This window comes from Aedes aegypti, chromosome 2 (assembly GCF_002204515.2).
Source record: "Aedes aegypti strain LVP_AGWG chromosome 2, AaegL5.0 Primary Assembly, whole genome shotgun sequence".
Lineage (NCBI taxonomy): Eukaryota > Metazoa > Arthropoda > Insecta > Diptera > Culicidae > Aedes > Aedes aegypti.
The window spans coordinates 226,861,218-226,880,954 of record NC_035108.1 but is presented as its reverse complement, the minus strand read 5'-3'; the positions used below and the strand labels follow the sequence as shown (position 1 = coordinate 226,880,954).

The following is a 19,737-nucleotide window of genomic DNA, read 5'->3' as shown; positions in this document are numbered from 1 at the left end:
TTTGGAAGGAAGTAGTGAATTCAGAGATTCACCCTTCCTTTTGTTAGTTGTTGATACCATGTTTAATTAATAAACGAAAGAAGACGTGACCTTCGAAAGGTTTTTTTTCCCAAGACGGTGTCCAAGAAGGATTACCACCGCTAGCTTTCGCCAACGGGTCCAACGAAAAATCGAAGGCACGGGTCCAAACAAGGATCGTAAAGGGATCAATAGTAGAAAAAATAGTACTGAAAAGTACTGTTTTAGTAGCACTGAAAAGTACCGTTTTTAATTTTAGCACTGAAAAGTACTGTTTTTGTAGCATTGAAAAGTACTGTTTTATTGCTTTAGGTAGTTTTTAAGAAAACTTCCAAGAGCAGAGAGAATTCGTGTACGCACAGCACGAAGGTACGATGCGCACTGACTTAAGTTTGTTTTTAAAGAGCATCTTCTCAGCTCCTAAAAGGGCAAAATTTTTATTCAGCTGTTATTACCATTCCCTAGCTGTCATTACCATTCCCTTCCCTCGCCAAGATCACAGGGTTTGACGGTGCCAAATTAGAAGGTGCACCATTATAATACCCGTCTGTGAAACATATCACACAGTGACCATTTGAGCAACATTGCTTAGGAACGTCTGTGTGATGAACGTAATAGAGGCCTATAAAAGCAAATGCTAGGAAGGATCTTAGGGCAGATTATAAGTGCCTATCGCTACTGACAAAAAATATTCAGCTGTCATTACCATTATTAAACAATAATGAAACATGCATGCTTATTTGTGGCTCTGAATTGTTAGTCGGGTAGTATTCTCTTTTTTTCATTATGTTCCTCTTTTACTGTATATTTTTAAGTATCCATCTTAAAGTAGCTCATTGTTTTAGGCAATATAAATTTTACTTGTCAGATCGCTAAACCAATTAAAGAAAAAAAATATTTATAATTTGATTGATTAATCAATTTATGTTTTATATTTGTAGATATGGACATATAATGTTGTTATTTCAAAATACATTATTATTTATTTTTATTTATTTATTTAGTTGGTGTTACATCAATGATTTGATAAAACCTCGTTAACGATGTTACGCCAATTTACTCGGTCCATGGCTGTGTCTCTCCAACTTCGATCTTGGCCCACGTTCTCCAGATCTTGTGCACCTGATCAAGCCACCTCGCTCGCTGTGCTCCCCGCCTTCTTGTGCCAACCGGATTCGACGCGAACACCATCTTTGCAGGATTGTTGTCCGGTAGTCTTGCAACATGTCCTGCCCAGCGCACCCTTCCGGCTTTCGCAACCTTCTGGATACTTGGTTCGCCGTAGAGCCTAGCGAGCTCGTGGTTCATTCTCCGCCGCCACACACCGTTCTCCTGCACTCCGCCAAAGATCGTCCTAAGCACCCTTCGTTCGAACACTCCAAGTGCTTGCAAGTCCTCTTCCAGCATGGTCCATGCTTCATGTCCGTAGAGGACCACCCAGACAACCAAAATGTACGTATAACGAAATCACCTGGAGGCTCTATATGTGCAAAATTTCACTTATAAGATGTTGCGAAACGGCCTTCTACGTACAAAAGTGGAGGCGATATGCGTGCATATATTATGTGATGAATAATAACATACAATGCGAGTGTTTAAATATTCTACCGAACTAACCTGCAATATTATGCGACTTAACTTGTGATAACAAATGATGATTTGACAGCTGCTACGGATTGATCCGACTTACTTTGTACGTGTGTACGGGACGAAACAAAATGTACAAATGAACTCAGAAAAGAAGTGTTTTATGCGAGGAAGCTCATCAATCTGACGAGTTTATCCACGGTGTTTAGCGAGTTTGATGTAATTAGTATGAATAAACGAGTTGTAACGTGAACTTTCATGCGATTTCTGGTTGTCTGGGCACCGGTCTAATAAGCGTTTTGTACATGGTACATTTGGTGCGGGGATGAATCTTTCTCGACCGCAGCTTCTTCTGGAGCCCATAGTAGGCGCGACTTCCACTGATGATGCGTCTCCGTATTTCACGACTAACGTTGTTGTCAACCGTTAACAAGGATCCGAGGTAGACGAACTCATCAACCACCTCAAAAATATCCCCGTCTATCGTAACACTGCTTCCTAGGCGGGCTCTGTCGCGCTCGGTTCCGCCTATCATCATGTACTTTGTTTTTGACGCATTCACCACCAGGCCGACTTTTGTCGCTTCACGTTTCAGGCGGGTGTACAGGTCTGCCACCGTTCCAAATGTTCTGCCGACAATATCCATATCATCCGCGAAGCAAACAAATTGGCTGGATCTTGTGAAAATCGTACCTCGGTTATTGAACCCGGCTCTCCGCATGACACCTTCTAGCGCGATGTTGAACAGCAGGCACGAAAGTCCATCACCCTGTCGAAGTCCCCGGCGGGATTCGAACGAACTGGAATGTTCGCCCGAAATCTTCACGCTATTCTGCACACCGTCCCTTGTTGCTCTTATTAGTCTTGTGAGCTTCCCGGGAAAGCTGTACTCGTCCATGATTTTACATAGCTCTTCGCGGTCGATGCTATCATAAGCCGCTTTGAAATCGATGAACAGGTGATGCGTTGGGACTTGGTATTCACGGCATTTCTGGAGGATTTGCCGTACAGTAAAGATTTGGTCCGTTGTCGAGCGGCCGTTGATGAAACCAACTTGATAACTTCCCACAAACTCATTTGTTTTTGGTGATAGACGACGGAAGATAATCTGGGATAGCACTTTGTAGGCGGCATTCAGGATAGTGATCGCATGATAGTTTTCACATTCCAGTTTGTCGCCCTTCTTGTAGATGGGGCATATAACCCCTTGCTTCCACTCCTCCGACAGCTATTCCGTTTCCCAGATTCTGACAATCAGCAGGTGCAGACACGTGGCTAACCTCTCCGGGCCCATTTTGATGAGTTCAGCTCCAATACCATCCTTACCAGCGGCCTTGTTATTTTTGAGCTGGTTGATGGCATCCTTAACTTCCCTCAATGTGGGAGCAGGTTGGTTTCCTTCATCCGCCGTAACTACGTCATACTTCCTCCGCTGTCGTGACCCTCGGCGCCTGTGTTCTCCGTGCCATTCAGGTGTTCATCGTAGTGCTGCTTCCACCTTTCAATCACCTCACGTCCGTCCGTCAAGATGCTTCCGTCCTTATCCCTACACATTTCGGCTCGCGGCACAAAGCCTTTTCGGGATGCGTTAAGCTTCTCGTAGAACTTTCGCGTTTCTTGTGAACGATGCAGCTTTTTGTCCCGGAATAGGCGGGTTTGCTGCTTTCGTTTTCTTTTATATCGCTCCACGTTTTGTCGCGTTCCTTGCTGCAGCATTGCAGCCCGCGCTGCATCCTTCTCCTCCAAAACCTGCCTGCATTCTTCGTCGAACCAATCGTTACATGTCCTCCTTTCCACGTACCCGACGATGCTCTCGGCTGCGTTGTTGATGGCTGCTTTTATGTTGCTCCAGCAGTCCTCAAGAGGGGCTTCGTCAAGCTCGCCCTCTTCCGGCAACGCTTCCTCGAGATGCTGCGCATATGCGGCAGCGACGTTCGGTTGAGCCAGTCGCGCTAGGTTATACCGAGGCGGGCGTCGATACCGTACATTGTTGATAACGGATAGTTTTTGGCGCAGTTTCACCATCACTAGATAGTGATCAGAGTCGATGTTAGCGCCACGATAGGTTCTGACGTCGGTAATATCGGAGAAGTGCCGTCCATCGATCAAAACGTGGTCGATTTGTGATTCCGTCTGCAGTGGTGATCTCCAGGTGAATCGATGTGCTGGAAGTAGGTGCTGCGAATGGCCATGTTCTTGGAGGCGGCAAAATCTATCAGTCGTAGGCCGTTCTCGTTCGTCTGCCGGTGGGCGCTGAACTTTCCAATCGTCGGTCTGAACTCCTCCTCCTGGCCAACCTGAGCGTTCAAATCACCTATGATGATCTTGACGTCGTGGCTTGGGCAGCGGTCGTACTCGCGTTCGAGCTGCGCGTAAAATGCGTCCTTGTCATCATCAGTGCTTCCGGAGTGAGGGCTATGCACGTTTATGATGCTGAAGTTGAAGAACCGGCCTTTGAGCCTCAACTTGCACATTCTTTCGTTGATCGGCCACCACCCGATCACGCGCCTTTGCATATCACCCATCACTATAAAAGCTGTTCCCAGCTCACGTGTGTTGCCGCAGCTCTGGTAGATGGTATGATTACCTCTAAACGTTCGCACCATCGAACCTGTCCAGCACACCTCCTGCAGCGCTACGATGTCGAAACCGCGGATCTTCAGTACATCGGAGAGTATGCGTGTGCTTCCGATGAAGTTGAGAGATTTGCAATTCCACGTACCGAGTTTCCAATCGCTAGTCCATTTTCGTCGCTGTGGTCTTTGCCGATTGTTCCGGTCCGTATTCTCTCGTTGACGTTCCTGTGCTGATGTGTTTTTACGGTTGGCTTGCAGGGCCTGACATCAACCCCCTAGATTTCCGGAGGACCATTCCCCCTAAATGTTCGGAGGGCCATAGTGCGCAGTTTAGCTTAGAGTCCTTCTCTGGCACTCGGACGATGATCAGCCGCCCCTGACATGGGGAACAGACGCTGTTGTGAGCCGCTCCTAACATGGAGTACAGACGCTCCAGGTTTGCAGAAGCAAAAGCAAAAGCAAACCCCCCCTTCCCTGTCAGCATACGACCAAAGTTCCCACCGGGGGTTGGTTACCCGATCTTCCCTGAGGTTACTCGTACCCCGGCCAGTACCGCGAGGAGGTAGGGATAGGAGTTGCTGGGCAAGAGGCTAAGGACCGAACAGAGGGGTCTATTTTATTCCTTCAGGTACGCGAGGTACCAATGGTACGCCATGCCCAGCCATTTACCAACCTTCAAAATACATAAATAGAGTCCTATTTTTTTTAATATATCCTTGTTTTTTTTTTCTTAACACGATACAGCATGATCTTGCTAAGGCAAAGCTCAAATAACGGCTAAATCACATTTAAATTTTAATTTTTAATATGGATCCTTGACATGTTTGCTTAGTCGACAAAAACACCACAGAAGAGAGGACATGTAATACAAAATACATCCAAATTAAGAGTTTAAACCAAAGGGTGTGTCAAAATCTCATAAAAAAACCTAAATAGTTGGACCAAAACGTTTGAAACTTTAGTATGTTTTGGCCTTAACTTAAGCGTTTTATTCTAAAATTAGAACAGGGCTTTACTGTACATAAACGCATGTCAGTCCCATGTTTGCTGGATTTCCTATTCACATGGGACAATTATGCGTTTATGGGCAGTTTATGACCCTATTACGAATAAATACAATAAAAAAAAGAAAATAGAAAAACACCAATCATACTTTTCAACAGTCTTACATAATTATTATAAGGAATGTTTTGTCGCATTTATTACATAAGCAGTCTTTACAATGTGTTTGGACAGTTTGTATTTTTGGAAATAAACAACCTCTCCGGGTCAAGGCTTAGTTGTTTGAGGGCGCTGTAGATTTTCTTCCTTATCTCCGCTGAGTAATCCCTTTCTCGTCCAAGTAACCACATTTGATCTAAAAAAGAAACAAAATTCAATCCGCTTAATAAAAGGCAAATTTCCAATTTTAGCATTACGTAATTAATGGATGCTGCCTAAATCTTTCGATTCAAGGATTTCAAACAAAGTACATATGCAAGATAGCTGAAGCGGTAATCGCGCAGCTGTTCAGCAAGACCAAGCTGAGGGTCGTGGATCCGTAGAGGATTTCGTAAAGGAAATTTTATCGACTTCCGAGGGCATAGAGTATTCTCGTACTTGCCTCACGATATACAAAAAAGTTTTTAGTTTATTATTATGATTATGGTGTTCTTTATTCTACCTCATTATGTTGATACCTTTTATCGGATTACACCTACTTGAGTTCATTGCATTATTTGCAGGATAACTGTATGTAAGTGCGTATAAGAACACTAAGCTGAAATGCAGGCTCTGTCCTAGTGGGGACATTATGCCAGAAATTAGAAGAATACGTACGTATCGCCAAAATCGTTGAATGGGTCAAAACTTGTCAAAATAGGGTTCGAATTCTGAATGCCCTTCCAAAATGAACTCATTCACTGCATTCGTGTCGAATTAAATTATTGTATAACCTAATTTAATAACAATTTCTGTTTCATTTCCCTTCTCCGCTTTCTACCATTCTAAAATTTTTCCTATCATTATATTCTAGATCCTTAAGGATAAGAGCTACGCTAATACTGTTTGATGTATATATTTATATATTTCATTTTTCATTTAGCGACAATACCATTTCCAAATCGAGCATCTTCCTATCAAAGTTTTCTGCTACAGCAAAAAGCTAAAAATAAAAAAAAAAAAAAACAATTTCAGCCACCATTTTTTTCTTGAATTCCGAACACTCAACTTTTAACAGCGATTTTTTAGGAAAACCGTTCAAATTACTTGACATGAAGATCAATCCTTTTATGATTTACATTTGCACCTTATTAGACTTTTGTGCAGAAAATCTTTGCACAGTGAACAATGTTCATTGAACATTTGTACACCTCACACATACTCACATTACAATTTTTCAGCGTGCTTCGATACTAACCTTTTTCGTTTTTTTTCTTTTTGTGCGAACGATTAGCATAAGTAGATTTTGTGCGAATGGTTAGCAAATTAAGTCACGCTAAATTTTAGCTTTTTCGACTATTATCCAAATCTAACAATTATGTCAATTATGATGAAACTTATTCTCCCAAAATTTGAAGTGATTTGGTTGAGCACACGCCATTTGAAGTTTGCATTGCCTATGTTCCTAGGAACATTCGCTTACTTACCAGCATGTACTGCTACGAAACTCGAACATGACCACAGTATGGCAAAGTCATCGTAATTTGTATATAACACTTGATATTTCCCAGAACCTGGTAAAAATCTAGCTACAGCAGTTGGCAGTCTAGATTTCAGCTGAAAAGAGAATAGACAATTGTTGTTCAAACATCAAGCAACATATGGATCATTCGACAAACCTGCACTGACATAATTGATGATTTTTCGTTTTCTGTAATGGCTTCTCCTATGCTAATCGATGGGTTTCCAGTCCTGTGGAATAAATGTTTTTGATGGCATTATTTTACTGTTGATAGTTTCACTTGACTGTTTCTTACCATCTATTGACTGTTTTAATGGCAATTTCTAATTGCGGTCTTCCATCAGAGTCTCGGATTGTAGTGTCCTCAAAAGTTAGTGTTGTGCATCCGGAAGCTATTTCTGGCAAATAAAACGATCTTTCCACTTCATACCATTTACCTAGAAACTGAAAATGATTTAATGTTTTAAATATATTTATCCTATGTATTTTGTGTTGAAAATAATTTCTCCATGTCATCATAGTTCTCACAATCCTTTTCATTTAATTAGGTTGCATATATAGTGAAACATAATTCGGCACCAACATTTCATAAGAGCGTAATTGCTTTGTTTACAACGCTTTTCCTTTAACCTGAAGAGCGCTTTTGATTCCTTCCGCTTAATCCAACCCAATTATCGGAAAGAGGATGATTTTCGCTTTCTAATAGAACCCCAGTAATAAGCAGTAACAAGGTGTTGCTAACAAAAGCAGATACACCTTTTTAAAATTTTGGTGCCGAATTGTTTAACAACTTAGGCTAAACATACGGGATGTGTAGATTGAATAAAAAAGCCTTGTTTCATTATTGGTAACATTCTTAATTAAATAGTTATTATTTTCTTTTTGAAAGCTAAATTTGTGTTAAACTTTGAAAAAGAACCACTGGATAGCTCATAGTGGAAATTAAGGGTGATTTAGGAGTGAAATGAACTTTCTACGTTAATATTTTTACGAGTAAGAAACGTATTAAATAACAAAACAACACGTCATCTCAAGTAGCTACATGTTTGTCATTTAATAAAATTATTCATGTCATTGATAAATATAAATTGCGCTTCAAAATGACACTGACCTGTCTTGCCATCTAGCCTCCTCTTACCCTATCAATAATTATAGTACTAATAATCATTTCCTATAAAGACTACTTTTGTATAGCAATTTGACAAAGAATCCATCTAACTTCACATTCTCTACCGCTAACATTGCGGTTTGAAAATTGACACTTGATTCTCAACCTCTCTCACCCTGCAATTGGTGGATGTACCTATAGGTGTTAGTTGGTGTAGCAAGCACTGCATCAATTACTGTAAGCACTTGGAATCACCCACCAGTAACGGAAAAAATGAACTGTTTCAATGGGCTCGCAACAGCATACCACGCATCACGTGTGCTGTCGCAAGTCACCTTGCAACGCTTTGCTAAGCAGTAATTTATATAACAGTTTACAGTTTGTATGATTGATTTCAGTGGACTAACTAAACATAATAAATTCAGACCCTTTAGTTGGTTTACCGCACATACTAGAAGATATTTTTATGCTGGCAATTTAGTCTGCTTTTAGGGGAAATCACATTTTACAATACCTAAACGGTCACCAAACTTTAATGAAAAGTAATCACTTCAATAGTAAAGGTATGTCCTTCTAAGAACTTTCGAACTTACACTACCCACCTCTAATATGGAATCGCTCCTTCGAGTATTGGGACACCCGTTTCAAATATTACAAGGTACACCCTAGAAATTTAAATATCAACGAAAAACCTAATTTGCTGTTATAGTGTTTCCAAACTTTTCGGGGGTGCTGCAATACTCGGTGAAGCGATTTTATACTTTGGACGGGTAGTGTAAGTAATCTATTGTATAATCTAAACAATCCAAAACTTTGAAAATCAGACAAACAACAAATGACAAATAGACACGAAATTGGCAGTTTAGAAAATTATGTCTAAAAGCCAATACCGCAAACATTGATCAGCGGGGTAATATTGATCGGTATGACCCTTCGCGTTAAAAGTTCGTGTCCTTCTTACATCCATAAGCTAAAAAAACGGAGGTTTTTGCTTTAAATGCGTTTCGTTCATGCGTCAACTGCGTTGTCAACTTTTTGAATCAATGATTTTTATCTATGGATGACACTACCGACGATTCATGTCTCACATGTATTCTGCAAATAGTAATGCAAGGAAAATGCGGTTGTAACTAAAAATGTTTTCTCAAAAACGATTCTGTTGTAAAATCTTTCATAAGTCAATTATGCAACATTAACGAACTACTATTCTGCCCATACTCGCATAACAGTCCTATTTATATAGGAAATTCCATATAATATGGGTTTCTTATGCGAGTATGGGCAGTATTAAGACTGCAGAATTTCCTTATGAAATGTCTGCCTTTAGGTGTATTCCACGGTTCGAAGTGTTTTTATTTTTGTAGAGAGAAGCCCTCTATTCCCGGACACTTTTTGTTTTTTGGTAATATTTCAAAATCTGCATTAGTTTTACCGTTAATTTTTGTACAGTATAAATAATTCACATTAGGCTGATGCAAATATTAATTTTCTTTTATGTCAAAAATCCGAAAATTTTGAAGGGGAGAAAAAAAAAAGATTCATCATTTTTTTGACATCAATAATGATGCAGATGACGATTGAAAAAAGTTTAACAACTATCGTCAAAAATAAAAATTCGAAAAAATATTTTTTTTTTTCATATTTATTTTTATCGTACCTTCCAAGTGGTCTCGGACATAAAAGAAAATTAATATTTGTATCAGCCTTATTTTAAGTAAACATTCACATGGGAACAAAAATAAACCATTACAATTCATTTTTATGGTGGATTACATTATGTACCTAAAATGGTGTGCACTGAAATGTATCCTCTATGGCCGGACACTATGTCCTCTATGCTCGGACACTATGATTTTCACCATCAAAGTTTACACCAAACCCACATAAAGCCCAAGGGGTGCTTCGTATGTCAGCACATGCTTTTTGGGTTCAATCTTTGCGTGATGTACATCATATGAAGCATATTAGCGAGATTATAGGTCAGTTCCATAAACTCCTTCTTGATCAGCGTCATAGATCGATTCGCCATATCAGTCTATGTCGCATTAGCGGATGCTCGTACAGTACACCTCCGTTGATCTGAACGGTACCTCATGCAAATCATTGGGGTTCATTTTTAATTTGAACATCTAGTCATCCTAGAAACGTGTTTCTGGTAACCTCTTCCACTGTTTTGATTTGATTCTGCGTTCCGTTCTACAGCGTTTCATTCCACTTTACTCCGTTCCATGAGCTAAATGACGTTTGAATCATTTTTAATCTGAACGATGTGCAAATTAGCGGGGTACAAATTAAAAAGTGTTCAGATTAAATGTGGCCAAACCAACGGGGGTACACGATATTCAGATTAAAATGTCTTCGGGAATTCAACGCGTTTATAGTTCTTCATAATTTCTTTGTCAGCTCGAAGGTTGAGGTACAGTCAACTCTCCCTTACTTGGCCCGTATCTCGATATCTAGTTAGAGAACCATAGTAAAATTTGGTGTTCATGGCTACCCCGCTGGTCTCTTGAATCGCATATTTGCACTGATTTAGTATTCTGTAACACGATATCTCCCTAACTCGATGGTCCCTTCACTATCGAATTATGGAGAGATGACTGTAAATCATATCTTGTGACTGCTTCTCGTGCGCTCATTTGCCTTAAAAGCATTATGTTTACAGCACTTTATAAGGCCTCCAAGGACCGCAAGTTTTGTTGTTCATGCTTTATTTTTGTTGCTGTTTGTTTTTTGTACCCTACAGTTATGAAAAAGCGAATTATAAATTAGATCCCAGTTATTAGGTTAACATTTTCATTGTCCGGTCATACAGGACAAGAGGTGTCCGGCCATAGAGGACTTGCAATGATTTACAAAAAAGGTTGCTTTTCTTTGAAATTCTACATTTTCTATCAAATTTTGCATTGTGATTGATGCAAAACTTACTGAAGTCAACGTACGGAGACAATTCAGCTTAAATTATAAGAAACATTTGTGGCTACACTTGTATGAAGTTTTATCGTTTCATTTTTATTGGTAGATTGTATAAGAATGATACTTTTAACAGCTACTGTTTGTTTACGTTTGGACATGAAAACGTCATAGTTTGTATATACTGAAAACATGTGTTTTGGTATAATTCTGGTATAGTAAAATCTTAATATCATCATTCGTTTTTGGAAAATTGAAACTGTCCGGGCACAGAGGCTGTCCGGCCATAGAGGACTTCCCCCTAATAACTCAAAAAATAAATAACTTGTAAGAGTTTCATATTCGGCTTCAGGGGCCATGATTTAAGGCGCAAGAAAAAATGGCACAAAAGTCAAAACTGAAAAAACAGTTTTCTCCTTTCAAAACAACAAATTGATGAAAATAAAAACACACAGCCTTTTTATTTGGCAAATAAAAGAGCTGTGTGTTTTTATTTTCTTCGATTTGTCTATTTAACAAGAGAAAACTGGTTTTCCAGTTTTGACATTTGCACCATTTTTACTTGGGCCTTAAGTAAGCAACAACATTTTCAATATAATCGATCGTTTTTTACATGGATGATCAATGTTACCCCATATCAGTTAAATAAAAAAACTCACTTAAAACATTTATTCACACATACTTAAATCTTTCGGAAACCAAAATACGGTATATGGTCACGAGCGGTGAATGCCAGTTCTTGTTTTACGGTGATTACGGTACCGCTTATTGTAATAGTATTGTGACACCTTTGAGTTTTTACTTTTAAAACTATGCATTGCTTTCGAATGGCTATGCAATTACTATTTACTATTTATTTATTTATTTATTTATTTATTGATTTACTATTGTAGTGAAATGGGACAAAGATAATTATTTTTTTTAGAGTTTCAGAAATTAAAATAGGTAAAACACCCTGGCCACGATCACAGGGTTTGACGGTGCCAAAGTAGAAGGTGCACCATAATAATACCCGTCTGTACCTCCAACGGTTCATGATTTATCATGAAACGGCTGCTTCCAGGATTTGTTAATATGTTTCGGCGTATTTTCAGGTTCTCTTCGAACGGAGGGACCGCCAGGGCTCAGTAGTTGCTTATAAATCAGTGCTGGTTGTTGATATTTCAGTTCGTTAACACGAGCTGTAGCATCCTTTGTACTAATCAGTAATGGTGGTTAAGTTTCAAAGCCAACGTGTGATCAATCGTTTTATAATGCAGCATAAGAAATGGTGTTTGGTGGAACTGTGCGTTACACTCGTCGTTATTAAAATTAGTAATTGTGAGGGTGCTAATAGTGATTCTATAATAAAATCTATGGTGAAGAAAATTGGAAATGATTGTGATAGTTTTGTGAAAAATACATGTAAATAATAATGACTAATAATTTAATAATGGTGAAAATACATTTCTCGAAAACTTATTCATACAGACTCAAGTCAAAAAAGTATACAAACTTACTTTATCGATCCTATGTGTTAAGCAGGCGGAATTCTACACGTACCGCTCTGTACCAACTCAACTTTTCACTTTTAGAACGTTTAATTTCCGGATTTACAAAACGACGAAAGTAACATTTTCAACTTTCGCAACCTAACCACTACTTTCGCCGCCCCGCTGTATGGAGAGACAAAGTGACTTAACCACGAATCAAAACAAAACACTACTTGAGCCGATTTTACACTGGTAGAAAAACGTCGAAAGTAACTGAATGAAACGGATTATCATTTTCTTATAATTATTTTTGTGGGAAATAATAGAAACTACCTAGTTTTTGAACGTGAGCTGAGTGTATGCAAAATTTGAGCGAAGTACACGGCAAAAAAAATGTTAAAAAGGTGATTCATTTTAAAACAGTTTTAGAAGATAGATTGTGATTTTTCCTAATTAATTTTCTCAAACCCGTATAAAAGTTACTTACGTCGATTTGAAAAAGTAATCGAGATTTTACAATCATTTCTCTGAATATAAACATTATTGCCTAGTAATCCTTTATAAGAGAGATTCGCGGAAGCTGACATTTCTGTCAAAGTGTGAGCCAATCGAGCAGCGAGAGCTGTCAAAGTGTGAGCCAAACGAACATGCGTTATGTTTGTTTTGAACTTTTCTTGAAGAGTAATGTAATCCGCTTGAAATTATTTCGGTAAAAGTAATTTTGCATGAAGCAAAAAAATTAAATATTTTTCGTTTTTAAATTTTTGTCAATGCGATTTTTAATTGTTGATTTTTTCGGCTGTTTATTAGTTTGAATATGTAGCTCACAGATCTATAACAAAACAAAATACACCTTTTAGCAATGAGGAAGTCATGTCCGTGTTACAATATTATTCTCGACGCCGAGCAAAATCAACTCTGCTGGTCTGTTGCCAAATCATTCCATTTTACTTCCGCTTATCTCTCTATAAAGGATCACTACTATTGCCTAGTTCTTCACACATGCATGATATGATAGTGTTTATGATGACAGCGAGTGCAGAAGAATGGTTCGAAGTGATTTTTTACTGTAATATTCTTGACCGTAGTGCTAAATCGTAGTTTGAATAGTAATGACTCTACAGCAACAAAAATAATGAAAAAAATTGAATATCTTTTAATTACTTAGTAATGATAACAGATGGCAATAACAATGAATTTATATGAAAATGGTGTAATGTAATTTTGATGAAAATTTGTAGCTGTGATAGTGAAAAGTGATATAATGGAAAGTATATTTGAAGTGTATTACGAAAGTTGTTGAGTGGTTTAAGCCAGTAACGACATTTCCAATATTACCGAACGTTGTTTACATGGGTGATCAATGTTACCCCATATTAGCTAAATCAAAAAATCACTTAAAACATTTATTTACACATACTTAAACCTTTTGAAAACCAAAATACGGTATATAGTCACGAGCGCTGGGTGCCAATACTTGTTTCAAAAATATAAAACTTGCGACATTTGCATTTTCAAATGAAAAATTTAAGAAATATCTCAAAAACTGATCAATGTTACCCCGGATTACGGTATTGAAAAAGTTGTGTAAAATCTATTGGTTTAAAAGTAACAGATAGGTTGAATTTTGACATAAAAAACTGCAGTTAAGACCAAAATTAGTGAAATTTTAGCGAATCAGAACGCCATGGAAGTGAACAACATCGAGCAGATCTGCTTCTCGTGCACTCGTGATTTGCAGGATGCTGACGCTATTGCCTGTAATGGTTTCTGTAAGTCTTCGTTCCATCTGTTGTGTGTCAACCAGACATCTACTACACGGGACATGATCAACAATTCTTCCCAACTGTTTTGGATGTGTAAAGGATGCACCAAAATGATGTCAATAGGGTAACGACTGTTTATTTCGTTCATAACCACTAACAGTTGGCGCCAGCGGCAAAAATTGCAGACAACAACCTTTCGAACATTCAGTTTCTCTTACCGGCCGTCGAGCGGCGACACCGATGTTTGTATTCCTCTCACTGATCGCGCTACGCTGGATTCTCAAATTTCTCAAACTTTCAACACAAGCGCATGGAAGAATGGTAGTCGGAGAGCTGTCAAAACGTATGGAAAATAATGAAAATTGTACATTGCTCGCAATTAGGAAACTGAATCAAAAAAGTAGTGATTAGAAATCAAGTGTAAAGTGAAAACATAACTTTTTGTGTTTAGTTCATCTTCCGTGGTGCTTTCTTTGCTTCAGGATTTCGTTTTTACTACCATCGAAAAAGAGCCATCTATTGCCTTTTCAGTTTTGAATATCGCCCTATTGCTAATTTCCGACAAACCATCTCGAATACCAACACGGCAATGCAACTTATCGGCGAGGAACATGACAAAATTCTACAAGAACTCAGGAAAGGAATTCAGCAGAACACAGATAAAATTAACTCGCTCCTTCAATACAACTGTTCCTCTGATGCACAATCACACAATCAGATTACCGCGCCGCAGATCACACGAAAACGACGTCGTTTGCATGAAGATGTGGACAACATTCCATTGAACGAATCACCGGTTGTGAGTAAAATTGAGGGAACGAAAGACATCGATGTCGATGTTATCATTCCATTGGCAGTTCCACAACGCGAGAAAAAATTCTTCTTGTATTTGTCTGGATTTGCTCCTCAGGCAACAGAGAATGAAATCGCTGACCTTGTGATGAAAAACCTGAACACCAATGAGACTGTAGATGTTGCGAAGCTGGTTCCGAAAGGTAAAAATCTTTGTGAACTCACCTTTGTTTCATTTAAAGTCGGAATTGGTCTGCAGCTGAAGGATCTGGCTCTTCAAAGTTCGTCGTGGCAGAAAGGAATAATTTTCCGCGAATTCGACTCCAAGCAATCATCAAAACACTCCAACTTTCGACCATACACCAGCTCGCCAAGTAACTCACACCAGTAACGTCTCTTCGTCGAACATACATTTACCCGAGCAAACTCGCAACCTCGAACCGATCATAGCTAACTGCCCTACATCTGTATCTGCTACACTACATTCATTGACTATTTACTACCAAAATGTGAGAGGATTACGGACCAAAACAAATGCACTGCACGTAGCTCTCATTTCGTGCGATTATGACGTCATAGTCTTTACAGAGACTTGGCTAAAAAGCGATATTCTTGACTCGGAGCTAACTACAAGCTACAAACTGTATCGATGTGATCGCAATCCCAACACAAGCCAACATCGCCGAGGAGGTGGTGTTTTGATCGGTGTTAAAACTGAATTGAAAAGCTCGGCTGTTATCTGTTCAGGTGGCGATGCACTGGAGCTAACAGCAGTTCGCATTGAACTCGAGGATGGAAATGTTTATGTATGTGCTGTATATCTCCCTCCTAACTCTGATCCTGCGCTTTATGAGATGCATTCTACCTGCATGCAACAGCTAAATATGATGACTGAGGAGCGTGATAAGATTCTAGTTTTGGGTGACTATAATCTACCAAACTTACGCTGGCAATTCGACAACGATTTGAACTGTTTCCTACCTACGAACGCGTCAACTGAGTCTGAACTATTGTTGGTTGAATCATTATTAGCCACTGGACTGCAGCAGCAGAATCATTTCGTCAATGACAATAACAGATTACTTGACTTGGTATTTGCTAATAGTATAGCATATGCAGACGTTTTTGAACCACCTATCCCGTTGATGAATGTTAACAGGCATCACAAACCGATTTGTTTAAAGCTGGATGTTGAGCAAAGATTCATTGAAGAGGAATTTGAACGGTTTGATTTTCAACGATGTGATTTGAGAGTGTTGAATGAGCGACTTCTTCAGGCTGATTGGAGTCGATTATCGATCGCAGATTCAGTTGATGAGGCAGTTGAGCGGTTCTACGATGAACTATTTGGTGTCATTCGAGCATATGTACCGATGAGAAGATGCAAATGGAATTCTCACAAAAGGCAGCCGTGGTGGAATGCAGATTTACGAAATCTTCGCAACCGTCTACGCAGATCTAGGAAGCGCTATTTCAAACGGAAGAATGTGACACGATTTACTGAAATGCGGGAAATAGAGGCCCAATATAACTCTTTGAACGCAAGATGTTTTCGTGACTACATCCATCGCATCGAAGATAATGTTAAAGCTGATCCGAAATCATTCTGGACTTACGTTAATGACCGAAAGTCGACGAACGGAATACCTCCGAACATGCGCTACCGTGGAGTGACTGCTAACTCACCGCTGGAGTCTGCGAATATGTTCTCGTCTTTCTTTCAAAGTGTGTCAAGTAACAACTCACCACCTTTGTCAGAAATGTACTTGAGCAGTATTCAGCAACATGACGTGAATGTGCCCCGGATGATTTTCTCAACACACGATGTCCTGGTCAAGCTGCAATCCATCGACACGACGAAAGGCCCTGGCCCTGATCAACTACCGCCCTTTCTCGTCAAACACTGTGCAAATTCGCTCGCCTTACCTGCGAGCATTTTGTTCAACCGCTCAATTGAAGAGAAACATTTTCCCAGCGTTTGGAAATCAGCATCGATAACACCGATTCATAAATCAGGCTCTCGCAACGATGTGGAGAATTATCGTGGGATCTATATTCTCAATTGTTTACCGAAAATCTTCGAAAGCCTGGTACATGATGTATTGTATCAGTCCGTCAAAAATATCATATCTGCTGATCAACACGGTTTTATGAAGAAGCGATCAACTACGACCAACATGTTGAATTATGTTTCAACTCTTGTGGAAAAAATGGAGAAAAGACAGCAAGTCGACGCTGTGTATGTTGACTTTGCTAAAGCTTTCGATAAAGTACCACACGTTGTTGCAGTTGAAAAACTCTAAAGAATGGGACTTCCAGACTGGTTAACGAAATGGATTTTTTCTTATCTCACTGGACGCAGTTCTTCTGTTAAATTTGGTGAGACACTCTCAGCTCCGTTCCAGATTGGATCCGGAATACCTCAAGGCAGTATCCTAGGACCCTTGCTGTTTGTGCTATTCGTCAACGATCTTTGCACGATGCTTAAATCTCAAAAATTTTTGTATGCTGATGATCTGAAGTTTTACCGGGTAATCACTACGTTAGTAGATTGCTGTGCGCTACAAACCGACATTGACATTCTTCTGAAATGGTGCGATTCTAATGGGATGGAAGTCAACTTCAATAAATGCTGTGTGATTTCATTTTCTCGATCACGCACACCGGTAACTTTCGATTACAGGATAGCAACAACAAGCTTGAACCGTGCACACACGGTCAAGGACTTGGGGATTCTGATCGACAGCAAGTTAAGGTTCACAGAACATATATCTGCAGTAACGACTAAGGCGTACGCTATGTTGGGGTTTCTGAAACGCAACTCGAAAGAGTTCAGAGATGTTTACAGTCTAAAGACGCTATATTGCTCGCTTGTGCGTAGTGTTTTGGAATATGGCGTACAAGTGTGGGCCCCATACCATGAAGTACACATCCAGCGATTAGAACGGATTCAAAGGCATTTTGTGCGGTACGCTTTAAGAGGTCTGAATTGGAGAGATAGGGCCAACTTGCCACCTTACGAAAATCGATGCTTACTGATAAATTTGCCCACCTTATCAAGCAGACGAATCTTTCTCCAGCGCATGCTCGTGTTCGATATCTTGACTGATCGCATTGATTGTGCCGATTTGCTATGTAAACTCCGTTTCAACGCCCCTCTAAGATCAATTCGTGAACCTGAATTCTTTCGCCGACCTTTCCACCGTACTGCATATGGAATGAACAATCCTCTAGAGGTTTGCTGTACCCGTTTCAACGAAGTAGCTGATATTTTTGATTTTGAAATGTCCAAAAATGTGTTCAAGTTAAGGATTAGTTCATAAGTTACTTTTGTATGTGCGATGTTTTTTTATATCGAAGATAAATAAATAAATAAAATAAAAAAAAAATAAAAAATGCACCAGACGTCGTATCCTTTCAGTGTCTTCAGCGCATCACTCAATGAACAAATGCACTAAATACACCAAAATGCTGCGACGTGTAGTTTTTCTGTTACATCACTTTGTGTGCATTTTTTATGTCAAATTTCAACCTATCTTTAACTTTTGAATCAATAGTTTTCACACAACTTTTACAATAGTTTTCAAAAATTGAAGAAATTTGTAGTTCGTCACAGAAAAAATGAAAAGAATCGGTTGAGAAACTGTGGAGATATAGCTATCTGAAATTGACCATTTTGTATGGGAAAACGGCTTTGGTGCATTTTATATGTCCAATACTGTATATCCTTATATCAGAAAAAGGTCCTGATCTTACTGCACCATAATTGATATTTCAAATAGCATAGAAGTTAACAGTAGGTAATGGAAAGTTGCTTCGAAAAGGCGTTGAAAATACTTGAATGTTGAATAGTTATACGTTTCAAGCCACCAGTTGGGACTTTATGTAACAGGAACATTTGCGAAACAATTTCGCTCACCTTCAGCCATCGAGAAGTCGAAGGTTAATCGAAAGCTACATATTTGTAGTCTGTTTGAACAGTTTTGTTTTGCATTATTCTTTTCTTACAGCTAACTTACCCTCGTCATATTGAATTTAGGCATAGTTGGATAGTTGGGACACTTTCCGAATCCGGATGAATGGACCATCTTTAGATGTTGTACGATGAGTAGAACGGTACATATTAGAATTGTTGGCAGCAATTTCATTTCAAATCACTTTGACACTCTATTTTGCAGCTACGTTGAAAGAGAAACAAATATAAGATACAAATCACTTGCTCTTTTGAACCGTTCAGAAAGCTTGGTTGAAGGTGTTCTTCCAATGCTGCTTGTGTATCACCTAATGCACGTGGTGATCGCTCAGCTCATTCCATTACCCAATGCTTTCGAAAATGAAACAGCAATACAAATATCCGTCATCGACTTACTTAAAAAGGTCACTGCTTTAATACGTTTCGATCGTTCTACTCTGTACCAAATATTTATGAATCAAGTGTCTACTATCACTGTCTCTACGTGTGTTATATTGTTACTGTATACTGTTTAGAGATCTATACATGGAACTGCATTTCAGGATTGATTTCACTGTCTCAAAGCCACCTTCGAAGCAGGTGCGAACGGTGGTGTGCTAACAACATGACGACCAGTATGCGACTAGTTTTAGCAAGATCGGTATCGTGTGTTTTGCCGATTAGTTTTCATGGTATTTTATTTGTTTATTTTGGTTTGGGGTAGTATTTGTTACAGCCATAACAGCGTATAGGAAGGTGTATTTAGGGATGATTAGTATAGAGACAAGGGGTATTTTTTTGGCAATAAATATTATTAACAGGTAAAATGTGTAGGTACACTGAAGCAAATGTACGAATTTGAAATATAAGATAGATTTTAATTCCCATAAT

The 19,737-nt window shown here is 39.1% G+C and overlaps 1 protein-coding gene across 3 annotated transcripts; it reads right to left on the bottom strand.

Annotated features, from left to right (window-relative positions):
* Positions 1-5,331: 5,331 nt before the first annotated feature.
* LOC5574645 (apolipoprotein D) lies at positions 5,332-19,501 on the bottom strand. 3 transcript variants are annotated; one of them, XM_021844217.1, is made up of 6 exons: positions 19,264-19,501; positions 18,914-19,072; positions 7,139-7,287; positions 7,001-7,073; positions 6,809-6,938; positions 5,332-5,538 (listed from the first exon to the last, which is right to left on the bottom strand). In XM_021844217.1, the coding sequence occupies exons 2-6, from the start codon at positions 19,040-19,042 to the stop codon at positions 5,399-5,401; spliced, it is 621 nt and encodes a 206-aa protein (XP_021699909.1). In that variant the 5' UTR covers positions 19,043-19,072; positions 19,264-19,501; the 3' UTR covers positions 5,332-5,398. The 3 variants fall into 3 exon arrangements, with proteins under 3 accessions (XP_021699909.1, XP_021699910.1, XP_001661562.2); XM_021844218.1 differs by having other exon boundaries at positions 5,355-5,538; positions 19,176-19,501; XM_001661512.2 differs by lacking the exon at positions 19,264-19,501 and having other exon boundaries at positions 5,355-5,538; positions 18,914-19,257.
* Positions 19,502-19,737: the final 236 nt, after the last annotated feature.

Coding starts and splice junctions, on each gene's coding strand:
- LOC5574645 (XM_021844217.1), bottom strand. CDS start 19,042: ATGAAATTGCTGCCAACAATTCTAATATGTACCGTTCTACTCATCGTA. Junction 7,074..7,138: donor ATTAAAACAGTCAATAGATG/GTAAGAAACAGT, acceptor TTTATTCCACAG/GACTGGAAACCCATCGATTA. Junction 6,939..7,000: donor CATCAATTATGTCAGTGCAG/GTTTGTCGAATG, acceptor TTCTCTTTTCAG/CTGAAATCTAGACTGCCAAC.